General features: G+C 38.4%; 1 protein-coding gene across 1 annotated transcript in view; it reads right to left on the minus strand.

The window, feature by feature from the left end:
* Positions 1-3,058: 3,058 nt before the first annotated feature.
* The window catches only part of MGAT4D (MGAT4 family member D), a gene marked incomplete at both ends in the record, with an annotated part of 35,685 nt that continues 25,040 nt past the window's right edge, over positions 3,059-13,703 (minus strand). Inside the window, 8 exons of the mRNA XM_079534062.1 lie at positions 3,059-3,085; positions 3,556-3,668; positions 4,733-4,811; positions 4,933-5,011; positions 5,829-6,022; positions 6,849-6,956; positions 9,770-9,900; positions 10,788-10,899. Coding sequence (XP_079390188.1) covers positions 3,059-3,085; positions 3,556-3,668; positions 4,733-4,811; positions 4,933-5,011; positions 5,829-6,022; positions 6,849-6,956; positions 9,770-9,900; positions 10,788-10,899 — 843 coding nt within the window. The remainder of the gene's footprint in view (positions 3,086-3,555; positions 3,669-4,732; positions 4,812-4,932; positions 5,012-5,828; positions 6,023-6,848; positions 6,957-9,769; positions 9,901-10,787; positions 10,900-13,703) is intronic.

Here is a 13,703-nt window from a genome sequence, read left to right on the forward strand (position 1 = left end):
GACTGCCAAGCAATCCAACCCCATTTCAGCAGCAGCAAAGCTGTTGTATGAATGCCATTCAGCCCTCACCCGACTCTGCAGAACACCAGAGGTGTGGGGTTGCTGCCCCCACTGATGTTCTGGCTTGGCTCAGCTTGAACTCATGAATTCTGGCAGCAGTACTGGCTAAGCCAATTTAAATCATGAGGTACGGCAGGAATATCTTCAAATGTGCAGCATGAGGCACAGACAAAAGCAGTGCCTTGTGATATATGCTAACTCAGCAAAATCTTTCACTGTTTTGCTGGTTGAGCTGGATGTTGGCCTTTGATGCACAACGCTTGCTTTACTGTGGTTTATGCCTACCACATATTAGTTTGCTAAGTAGCCTAAATCCCTCAGAACTGTTGGGAGTTAACACGAGAGCATGCACAATGAACCATAAATGTAAATGCTTCTATTTATTTTTGTGACATTCTGCCTTCCAGGGCTGCTGTAAACTAATGCAGAAGCTTCAAACTTCATTTGATTCTATTTGTATTTTATAGAATCAAAACTTAAGAGTGCTGTGGGTTGTTTCAACTACAAGCTCCAAAAATGAATGTAAACATCACAGCTTAAACACAGTGTATTTATACAGTATTTATCACACAGAATCATAGAATCATAGAATGGCCTGGGTTGAAAAGGACTGCAATGATCTTCTGATTTCAACCCCCGTCCATGTGTAGGGTCTCCAACCAGCAGACCAGGCTGCCCAGAGCCACATCCAGTCTGGCCTTCAATGCCCCCAGGGATGGGGCATCCACAGCCTCCTTGGGCGACCTGTTCCAGTGTGTCAGCACCCTCTGTGTGGTGCACATAGAAAAGCCACGTACTTTCTTCTCTTAATAAGGAGTAGCTAATGTTCCAAAGGCTCTGTTAAACCTTAATTCAAATCCTTCTTTACTGTACTTTTCAAAAATGGCACCATACTCCTACACAAGCTTCACTCTTTAGACACCTCTAGCTAAAAAAAATACCCAAGGAATATTCTTGTGCAATCCATCATGAAAAAAAAGATGAAAACTGTCCTTGCAGCTTGAAGTACACATAAATCCTTTTGGAAGCATCTGGAGATTTCAAGAGTTCTGCTTATTGCAGGATTATCCTACTTGGATACTGTTACTGCTTGTTGTAAGGCATCTGTGAATTGTTCATCTGGAATAAGTAATATTTACGTAAAAAAACAATAAAGTTGAAAGAGGGGAACCTTAGTCTGTGTAACAGATCAGAGAGCCAACAAATGCATGGCTTAGAATAATAGAAAAAGTTAATTTTGAGGAGAATTGTACTTCTGTTACACTCCATTGCCTTAAACTTACTGGTGCTATAACATACACTACTTACTTATCAGTCAGTTTAGGTTATCCAACATTAGGTTGGATGTCATGGGGGGAAGCTCTTTACTATGAGAGAGGTGAGGTGCTGGAACAGCTGCCCAGAGAGGCTATGGATGCCCCGTCCCTGGAGGTGTTCAAGGCCAGGTTGGATGGGGCCCTGGGCAGCCTGGTCTGGTATTCAATGGGGAGGTTGGTGGCCCTGCGTGTGGCAGGGGGTTGGAGATTCGTGATCCTTGAGGTCCCTTCCAACCCCTTCCAAGCCATTCTGTAATTCAGTCCTTCACTGAAAATTCAGAGTCCTTCTCCTGAGGTTCCTTTCATCATACAGTTGAGCCATGGTTCCACAGACACTGCAAGAAATCTCTTGCTCCTTAAAGCACAGGAAAGCATAGGACTCAGCAAAATTTTACTAAACAGCGCGTGTGTAAGAATTAATTATTTACTTTTGAACATTTACAAGGCTCATGTACATTAAAGTAATGGGAAGCGTGTTCTGTGATTGCAGTGGCTGTAGTTTGACCACTGGTGTCACCAAACCCTTTTGAGTGTTTTTGGCTAACTAAGTCTCCCTCTGTGTACCTTTAAGTACTTGAAATTACTGCATTAATTGTTAAACTGCACTGAATTTTTAACCTAGTGAAGGCTGCAATACCTGGTCCACAAAATACATACGTACATGTGTGGAGCCAAAGACGTGTATGTGTACTCTCAAGAATATTGTAAGTTACCAAACTATTTTCAGAGGTTCAGGTGCTAAAAAAGTGATAAATGAAGTCTGCACATCACAGATGGATGTTCAAGGTGTCGTTTCCCAAAAACACCTCAAGTGAGACTACTGCAGTTTGCCATTTATTTTCAAGTTTGTGCCTAGTTTTGGCTTGTGACCAGCATAGAAGTATCAGGACATACTGATTATCAAATGGCAGGATACAAAATTTTATTTAAATAGATATTCTTCCTACAAAAATATAGTTACACGTGTTACACCAATTATTTCCTGTAGTTAATTCAATGCTCAATTCACAGAAAAGTTGTACGAGCCTCTGTACAATACCTCTTTGATTTTCAAGTTATTCAAATGGTAGCTAATAAGCGATTTCCATTTAAAAATAATAAAATTAAACATACCTTTTGCTACATTAAGGCTAAAACGTGGTAAGTTCGAGACCCACTTCCATATTGCTAAGTTAATCCTTTCTCTGGTGAAGTGTTGTAAGTACTTGCATGAAATACTGACAGTTTTTCCTTCAGTTCTAGTTTCCCTTCAAAACTGACCAGTGTTCTTAACGCAGTTGCAAACCACGTCCTTAATATTCCCCCCAAATGTTGATATATTTAGTTCTAGTGAACTAGAAATACACTGTCCTGTTTTGTCCCTGAGATTGCCTGTAATGCCTGTAATGTCAATTGCTTACAGTGATATGTAATGCTGTCCAACTGAGACAATTTTTGTACAGAACAGCTTAACAGCATTTTATGGAAGTTTCTAACATAATGAGGTTTTGCATAGCTTTTAATATTTCTAACATAAGGATTTAATAATTTTTACAAGTTTTTAACAATGATCTCCACGCTGCCAATACACAGTATTGGGTCTGGATTTTTTATGTATCCTCTCAGGTTTTTTTTGCTGCTAGATTAGTCTTCAAAACAAGCCTGTGACAAGTAACATGTCAACAGTATACTTTTTCCAGTTCTCAGTTTTCAGACATCTTGATAAGTACCTGAAAAAAACAACAAAAATCCAAAAGCCATAGACCATATTTTCTGAAGTGTATTTTTTCTTACTTCCAAGTATGACTACAGCAACTGTCAGTGATTGCATTCCACTGATAGGTTCAGACACATTCAGATATTTGGTTGAAACTTGCAGGAAAAACAACAACAAACCAACCACGTGGTCATCTGAAAATATTTGCATACAGTAATTATTAATATCCAAAATGGTGGAATCCTCTGGTTTGTCATCACCCAAATTCTAGTGGCTGTATTACAGCACTGCAAATAATGGTCAATTATTCCATTTCAGCACTTTCTCTATGAAATAAATTCTCATCCACTTAATAATTAATATAGTTCTCCACTTTTTTCACAGAGAATCCAGCTCCAAATTAGATAAAAACTAGTGACTATCAACTCTATGCCGTAAGAGAAATTGAAATCAATCTAATAAAGCTTTTATTAACAGACATACCTCACTCAGTATTGCCCATACAGGGGAATCAGAATGGACTAATAAACGAATAGCCAGTATTTCTCCTACTGATGGATCGATATTGCCTTCTGCAATTCCATTTTCAAAAGCCCCTAAACGAAAAATAAAGCATAATTACAAGTCCCTATTAGATTAAAATTTTCTTTTGTAATGTAATGTAGAACTTTGTGAAAGTTCTACATTAAGAAATAACTCTAGAACGTGAGAGGAAAATGTTTGGAAAAGGTCAAACTATAGCCACTGAAAGGCAATGCTTATAAATAACAAGAAAGAGCTTTCCTGAGGAGTTGTTCTAGAAAGAGATATAAGGAATCACGTATCAATTCTGATACACTCCTTCATCAGCTCTACACTTTTTAACTAACCTTGTCAAACTGGCAAATGAAACAGACAAATGAAAAACACTCGTTCCATGTGTGATACTCACATTCTGTGAACTGCACGTAGAACTGTGAATTGACAGCATTTGGTTCTGGATCTTTCATTAGATTGAAACAACCAAGGGGAGGTGAGGGCAAGATACAGATTAAAGCAAGCAAGAAGTGATGATGAACTGAAAATGGTTCATTAGGAAAAAACAGCAATTATGCGACAGAACAGACAAAAGAAAAGTGGAAGGAAATCATGTCTCCCAGTGGACCATTTTTATTCACATAATGGCATTTTAGTTCAGGTAACACTAGGCAACAAGCCTTGGCAGATACCTGGTGAATCTGCAGTTCAGTCAAGCACTGCTCTGAAGGGGAACTTTGTGTGCCAAAATGCAATGTGTTATGCTTCATCATAATCAATATGAACTCCTTTTTCTTTAGCTAAGGCTGCAAAATCCAAACCAGAAACACTTATCCTATTAAAAACTTTGCAGAGGCTGCGTTGTTCTCATTGTTGACGATTGCTATAGAGCCCTTCCGACATCAGTCGTTCTGTGATTAGATGCCCTGCCTTTGGGCACCGCAGCTACGGCCCTTCATTAATCAAAACAAAATAGGTGCAACATCTCATACTACAATACACAATAGCACAAAGGCTTCCTATCCCTTACGAATTTATACACTGGAAAGTTGCATTCCTTACAGAGCTAATGAAATTCTCAAGTGCAAACCATTTTATATGGAAGAAAAAACGTCTGTTTTTAAAGCAACAATGAACTATTTACCTATCTTTAAATATCCATCTTTGGTTGCAGTGTAGTTAAATTTACTTCTGTTGCCAACCAGTACTTTCCTTACAGCTTCCTATAAGAAACAAAAGAATAAAACCTCAGCAGCACTTTCTAGAACACGATCCTACAGGCCAAATATCATCTGTAAAATGAAATCATGTATTATATATTGCAGTTGGAAGTAAGAGACTTACATCAGCTGGCAACACTTCCACAGTAGTGTCATATAGTATATCACCAGGGTAATCCATATTTCCACTTCTAAAAAAGTATCTGATTAAAAACAAAAAGGCGTATTATTTGGAGTAACTTTAAACGTTAGACAAGTTCTAGAGAAGTAATATTTTCCTTCTCTGAAGAAACCTCTGAAATACCTTCACTTGAATTAGTTGTAGGCTAGAGAGAACAGAAACAGGCATTGAAACTTTCTGATGCGTCACCAAACCATACTAGGATATTTTCATTTTAAACAAAACAAGCATTAAAACCGTCTTTCTCTGGGAAAGAGGGAATACAAGCATTCCCTCTTTTCAGTGCTCAAAGTCTGAGTCGATTCATTTTTCCACGTTTAAATAGCTAAGGAAGTTCTGTCCTTGAATTCATTCCTATCATCCCAAGGCCTACGTAAGTTGGGGCTTCTGGAATACAGGGGCACAAAACATCTCAGAACTGCATATGCTAAATGCCAAGAGAACCCCCTCTTTATCGACACAGATCAGTTCAGGTGCTCTAAATAATCCTCAACACTTGTTATGGAGCAAAAGCACCGCCAAAGCCTAAAACAAGGATCTGCATATTGGGGTGGGAGGATCTCTCTGAATGAGAAAAAAACATTTAAGGTGAAACTTGGTTATTCATAGAGATGTCTTAAGTTACATGTCTGGCTGTGACCAAAGTGTTTTTATAGGCAGTACAGATGTATTCAGTACAGCCAACGAAACAAATCCTGGATTTCAAATCCTCAAGTTTTAAATCCTCAGTGATCAGGCTATGCTTTATGCAAACAGTTCAACTTTGGTGATTTTGAACGGACTCAGTACCCAAGCTGTATATATGCAGTCTGTCATAATCCATACCATGTAATACTCACTTTTCTACTTTTAGTGGCTTCAGAAAGGTGAAGCTGATATAGTCCCCAGCCATTGGAGATGAAGCCCAAAAATAGCCTTTTCCTTCATAAACATTTTCCAAGGTATATTGCTGGTATATTCTTAGACTTGTAGCCAGTTTTGCAGGCGGATTATTATGTGCTTTATGTAGCACACTTTTGCCAAAGTCTTTATCCTGTTGGATATAAGAAATGTAATTTCACCCCTAAAAGTGTGATGAAAACAGTGCTCCAAGTTCTTGAATTACCACGGGTAGCTATTCCAGAAAACACTTACTTTAAAAATATACTATCTTTTTTGTGATAGAAAAACAACATTCATTTCAAAGTTATCACTGTGATTCAATGTTATTTTGTAAACGGATCAGTAAAAGAAACTTCTCCAGCGTAGGCTATTTTGTGGTTATCTACTACGCCTTCTACCAGAACATTCAATAGCAGAGGCTACCTAAACATTTAGTCTGATCTAACACTGATCTTGTGAGCAGTCTAAATGGCACTAACAGAATGGCACCCACAATCCGGTGCTTCGCTGCTCATCCTTATCAAATACCTGGCAGATATACTTGTTTGCGCTCCAAACTCTCCATACAAATCTACTGCAATCAGTAGAATCATGCCTTTGTCCTACCAGTATACTTCTCTTATCAATAATCCTTTGTATTGGTAATGTTGACTATTAAGCCAAAACAGACCACCATAACCATTTATGTTTGTACAGCACATGAAAACTTATGCTGCGAACAGGGTTTCTACACATCAGGCTGCTCTGACTGATGCAGGTATTTAGACCAGAGACCAAGACTGTTTGTGCAGAAGCAGTATGCCCCATCTGCAATTCAGATGCCAGAACAATATTCTCCCCGAGAACTGTAAGCTAGCATTTCTAGGATATGGAGGTGCCACCTAATGCTGAAGGTGCAATGCTCGATACCAAACTGAGAAACAAACCAAAACATAAGCATATAACTTGGAACTATGGCAATCATTTCTTATGCTTACTTTCAAATTTTGTATCTTCCCAGACAGTGATGAATGAAATCCCATATGCTGGAAGAGAGATGGCTTAGCACGGATACGTAACTTTGCCTTTTCCTTTTCACAGTGTGCCTGGAAAAAAAAAAATAAAAGAGGGTGACATTTTATTTAAATAAAGGAGATGCTAGCTAACTTCCATAGGGCAATTTCATTACGTAGCTCAGTGTATGGGTTCAGGTCTTTTTTTACCTACATATACATGAGTAATCCTTAGATTAGTAGACATTTTATCTCAAATACACTTTCCAGACTTAAGCTCATCTTAATTCCACTTGTGGTGCAATGTAGATTTGCAGGCTCAACCACTATTAATTCAGGGATTTGTGCCCTGTGTATCACCAATCACACCTCAAGTGTAAAATACACCTCAGATAGAAAGCTGGTGGATTTTTCTAACTGCTTCTGGCAAATTTTCTTTCAACTCCTGGCTTTGCCATATGATTCTGCTTTGACCAAAACCAATCCTCTTGAGATAGATTCCACTTACGTTTCTGCTTTGGCTCTTTCTGCTATGTATGAGAATATTATAATATACTGTACTAAAGTCTATGTCACATATCTATTGTTTATTGTAGAACTACTTAAAGCCCCTAGATACTGTATTTGTATCCTTGTTTTCCAGTGTAGACACACTTTGTGACATGACATATACCAGGGAATTAAATAACCGTAACTGGTACCAGTTTCCGTGTTTCCTGCTTTTCGACTGACAGCTCATCATTTGTTTAAATGAAATTGCTGCACTCTATTCACAAAGCATCACGGTTAGATACAATGAAACATACATCTTACAATAATTAATAAAGCATAATGAGAAGGAACAGTGCAAAGAGTTAGAATTAGTGTCCCCAAGACTCTCAGTTCTGCCTCAAAATAATTGCATGAGTTCAGAAGATCATTTAACCCCTCTACATCACAGTCTTTACATACTTAGATGTGAGAGGATAATGTGTTTACCTCTTCAATAACGTGCTTCCAATTCTATAAAAGAAAACACGTGGCATAAATTACATCAATGCTAGACATTACAATCCTCACTCAACTGGCTTAAACAATAAAACACAAAGGGGATTTCTAGTTCTTAAAGAAGTACTAATTAAAAGTAAAAACTTAAAAAAAAAAAACAACAACACCTGGAAGGCTCTTAACAGAACCAAGTATTTTATGTGTGCCCACAGCAGACGTTCAGCAAGACAGTGTAAGAACACAGTATATGCTGACCCTCCCACGAGGAACAGTGTGATCAAGTAGCAACCACTCTCAGCTGCTCCAGAGTGGGAAAGTGTGAAGATTTCTGTCATCTTGCCTTTTCTTCACCTACAGGAAACCCTAGCTTTCAAATCGCTTTCAGATCAACTTCATTTATACAGGAGGAACAGCAGCTGGGATCCCTCTCATTCTCCCAGCCTCCATTTTCTGTATGCACGTGAATAGTCCTAGCTCGTTTCTAGCTTTGTTCCGTCACTGGTCATTCCTTTGCAGGGGCAGCACAAGACTAGTTTGACTCAACATTTTATTTTTGTTTTTTTGCTATGCACAGCAACTGAAATTGAAATGGCAATAACGAAGTTCACTAGAAATTCAATGACAGCTTCTCTGCTTTGGTTTGGCCAGGACAGGCTCACACTGCCTGCCTTTCAGGAACATAGCATTGTTTCACATATGATTTATACACAGTATAAGGGAGAAGAGTCATTTCAGAAATGAAAGCAAAATGTTTAATTAGTAGGAGTTGAGGTCGGTACACGTGAGGCGCATCTGGAATGGGTGGTATTAACATAACGATGTCTTTTTTCACTCTTACCAGAGTTAAAGCAAGAGCCTAAATTAGAGGTACTTAAGGATCTAGACCGACTCTAGAGTAGCATTTCAAAGCTTAATCCTATCTGCACAAACTGGGAATAGAGACTCCTCAGTGGCATTGCTGAAGTATAAAATCAGGTACCTTCTACTGTCCCCAAGTTACCTCTGCTATACAGTAAAACTGAAAGCCTGTTGTTCAGCTCTCCTTAGGCTCCTGTTCTGCACAACTGCCATCTGTCTCTTCTTCCTTACCAATACAAAAATAACATGTGTGCAAAGAGGTCATGTGGGGACTGACTACACTAATCAAACCAATCTTGAACCTTAAAAATACAATGGGAGAATTTCCAGTCATTTCTACGTGGCATAGTATTGTTGTACAGGAGAAGTGTGAGTAGTGACCAGCACCAAAGGCCAGTCAAAGAATGCAGAAGGACATAATACTTAACATATCATCAAATTCACCTGTCATGCTATAAGTGCTATCCTTTGCAATTCAACCAACACAACTGTTTCTTTCATTTTCAGTGAACAGTATAATTTCATCCTTTCAGTCTACGCATTTCCCTCAGTTTTGTCTCGTTTTCAGGCAAAGAATCAAGTTTTTTCCCAGGCAATTAAAAATTTCAAGTAAAACACTTATGCTCTGCTGCTGGAGAGAAAGGAAATTTTATGCAAAATTCAGAACTGCATTTTTAAGATTGTATGCTGTCCTGACTTGTGAAAACATCAGAAGTAATGTCATTGGAAAGTTATGAGAAATGACAGTCCTGTATTCAATGTCACGTATTCAAAATCATCTTTGATGCTGCAGGGTTGTTCTAAGTGAGCAGCTGCAGCAGACAGGAGTTTGCACTGGCCGTATTCTGACCTGACAGATGTAAAACAACTCTGATATGAAAAACTAAATTTCTACAAGTCATCCTCTTCCTACGCCCTAGTGGGCTCCAGCACAGAGCCATACTATGCAGACCTGTATCAGCTCTTGTACTGAGAGGTTTTCATGCTGCTTCTGGAAGCTAAATAGTGTCTTGACAGAGACTGAGTATTACTTCTGTTCATAAACGCATAGACATACTTACTGCATCCTTTTCTGGATTGCACACTTTGACCCAGAGCAGGTGGTCCAGAAGCCAGTCTATGGGCTTATCTTTATAGAACATCAGAAAAAATTCTACTATAAGTGGCAAGTCTTCTGATTTAAACAATTTTCCTGAAAGCAAGACAAGTTGGATATTTCAGTATTTTTATTGCTGCACAGTAAGCATTCAACAGCTTTATGATCTGGAGTACCCATGGCCTTAAACACACAGACGCAATCCTGACGTTTAATGGGAGTTTTACATAGGCTTCTGCTTTGGAACTTAACTCCATTCCATGCATGAAGACATTCTCACACAGTCAACCAGGTGAGTAGACAAGCATGCACTTATATCCTGGCTCCAACATAAATCTGCCAATTGTTTCTATCCATGTTTCAGATGAAAAAGTCTGAGCAACCTCTCAAATCGTTAGGCATACGATTTCAGGGGCAATTATATACTGACTATATTTAGGTTAAGACCTCAATAAAAGCCTTTAAAACTCTATCAATATTCATTTAGTATTCTTGCTGCTTTTATTAGCAGATTTTGTTAGATTTCCTTGTTTGACCTAACACTTACAGGTGTTATCACAAATAAATCATGTTGTAACCTAAGAAAAAAAATGTAAAACGGAACTTACTATTATAAAAACAGAAAAAGAAAAAAGAAAAAAAACTTTACCACAATATGGGCTGCATGTTCTGCTCCACAAAGGAAAGAAAATAGATGTTTTACAGACTGCAAATTCCATTTGTGAAAAGAAGGCTGAAGGAGCACACAGTGCCCTGATACAGAACAAACCGCTTCTTACAGGAACCCAACAACTAGACTCTGTGCTGCATTAGAAAGACAGAGGCAATGAGCACAGAAAGTAAATGGCTTCCAGTGGAAGCTTTCCTGAAGAGACAGTTAAGTTCTGATATCAAAGTCCTGACATATAAGAAACGTAATTCTGAATGAGATCTGCTTGAACAGCTCCAAACAAACTGACAACTGCTGAGGCCTTAATACTTACCAATAAATCCAAGCTGGGAGAACTCAAGAACCATCCACTCTTGGGACTGTTCAGCAGCAAAGTTTTCTATGCTTTGAATGTAATCAGGTTTGGCTACAATATCATCCTCCAGCTGGGAGAAACAAAAAGAACAAAGCCAACTGATGGTTTTATTGCTTGCAGAGGCGGTGGTGGAGTTGCCCCATGTGAGTGATAATCACACGATGACTGGCTGCTGCACAGGCTGTAGCGAAGCTGTGCCATACTGCAGTGGATTGCTGTTTTGCTTCTACATATCACTGTTTCGGTATCATTCATTAAATACTTACTTCTCATGATTGCTTCTCTTTCACTTACGAAAAAAAAAAAACCAAACAACCGTAACACAAAAAGATAGAGGTTAAGGAAAACAACAGAGAGTTTGTATCAAAGTTGTACAAGCAGCGTAAGTAAACTGGGAAGAAAAGCTTTTAAAGCAGATGGCCTGCAGCTTGACAGATTAGCCCAGGAAGACTCTGTTATACCTAAAAGGTGAGGGAGAAGTGGGGACACTTATTGACATGCTAGTGCAACACATTTCAGGGAGTACATTCTTCATCATGGAAGAAGAAACCTGCAGTAAAACAGCAGAAATACAGAGAACTTCCAACACATCGTGAGGGCTGAAACTGAACACAGCAGCAAAGCCAACTAAAGGACAGTCAAAAAAGGAAAATGGTACCCATCAAGGAAATGGGGAAAGACTTGGCAGTTTCTGCACTGTTTTCAGAGAAGAATGGGAGATATGAAAAATAGAAACTGTGCCAGTTACTAAATCTGCAGATAATGACTCTGAACAAAGAGATTAGAGGCAAAAAAAATAAAGGAATGTAAAAAAATAATTTAGGAGAAAGTAAATCAGGAGTTGAATGTGGTATGAATGAGAAAAACACAGGAAGAGAAGTCGAAGCCTTCAGGAAAAATATTGTTGGAGTGCAGCATATCGATACAATTCATTTGATCTAACTGCTGTACTTTATTGCTTCTGGTGTTCATCTGATAGCATTCGAATCTGGTTAACAGAGCTATATTGGTAGAAAATGAATGCTATGGGGAATAAAAGGTTTCCTGCTGGTTTTGCACATTCAACAAATGCAGCAACAGAAGCCTAAGGGAGCAGGTCCACAGCTTTAAACTGAATTTGGTCATTAGAAGTATACAAGCGTAAGGCTGGGGAGGGAGAAATGGGTCACCAACAGTGAAACAAGGAGGAAGTAGAACAAAATTTAAAGACAAGATGAAGAGATTTGCTTTGAGTCCTGCCAGCTTATGCTGATGCTAAGTTACAAAAATACAGGAGAACTGAGGTCAAAGTTAACTGTTAATAACAAGATCTGAGGTGGAGTGAAGGAGACAGTAATACGGAAGAGAAAACAACAACACAAAAAAACCCAAACCAACCAAACCCAAACCACCACTAACACTAAACGTAAAGTGAGGAGAGCAGGGAATCAAAGAGAGTTTCAAAGAATCCTCAAAGACAAACTGAGTGAACACAAATAACTAAAAGGCAGAGAAAAGTATCTCAAAAATACCTTCATATCTCACAAAAACCTCCTTACTGAGAAGCACCAGAAGAAAACACACAGAATAAAAATATAGAAGCTGGAATGCAAACTGGTTGTGAATGTAGCTTTGACTAGGGAGAGGTCTGAAACGGCCTCTTCCAGAGCTGACAGTTGACAGGGATCATTGTCATTATAATGTATATGACATTGTCATATGTCATTATAATATATAATGACAATTATATTGTCATTAGACAATATAATTTGATCTCCTATGTAGCACATGCTAAAAAAAGTAAATTAACTGTAATTTAACTGAGCCCATGATCTGTGTTCCACTAAGCATATCTGCTTGAAGAGCGTTTGCCATTGCGTAGGGATTTCAGTATCCATTATTCTTTACAGTAAGTCACATTCTACGCAATTACCTTTCATACACTGCATCTACATTCTACTTCAGATTTTTCTGGTTTCAGCTTACAGCCACTTGTTCTTCACATGCTCTTATCTGCAAAAGGAAGCTAAGAAGTGGCAATACAGAGCTTGATCAGGAAGTTGGAGATTAAAACTGTCTAGTTCATTTTGCCCAGTTGCCATCAAAGAGCTGCCTAAGAAAAGTTAGAATCAAGAAGCAACAAGAGCTGTAGCGTATAAGGGCAGTGCAGGCATCTGACAGGAATGCATCTTCCTTTCTAAATTATACTACTGTATTTTTCTGTTTGAATCACTGTTCAGCAAATCTGAAGACTGCTACGCTGAAAAAATCTCACTCTCTCATTTTGTACAGAAATAATTGATTTATTAAAATCCTGGGTTTGTAGTATGAAGAAAATGTCTGATAAAAATACACTTTTATGAAAGTTACTCAACTTAAAGCTCTACCAAATAGGCGGCTTGACTTACAGCCTACATATCTCTGTATGTTGTATGTAAAGACACAATGCAGCTCCCCAGTCTCCCTGAGGAAAACCTTATGAAGCAAAACAAACAAACAGACGAACACCTTAGCAATAATTCAATTAACTGAGTCCCAAGTTTATAACAGATTTTAACTAGGGATTCTAATTGTTCTAATGTTTTATGCTTGCTCACACAAATGTTGACAGAAAACACTTCCCTACAATTGCTGCAAAAATGCTTTCATATGTAAGATGTTTCAGAATGAACTCAGCCCACAGGAACATAAAGAACAAATACATCTCCTCACAACTAGCCCTGGATTTGGATGCCTGATTTTTAGCTATGCTAAAATCCCATGAATTTGGCTCTGATATTACTGAAGTGTCTCAACTGGCCCTGGTAAATTCCAGGAAATACAGTGAAAACCATTACTTCAAAATGTTCTTATTAAGAAAACGTCAGCATAATTTCACTACAATCAAACCAAGTA

This window comes from Tetrao urogallus (genome assembly GCF_951394365.1).
Source record: "Tetrao urogallus genome assembly, chromosome: 4".
Classification (NCBI taxonomy): domain Eukaryota; kingdom Metazoa; phylum Chordata; class Aves; order Galliformes; family Phasianidae; genus Tetrao; species Tetrao urogallus.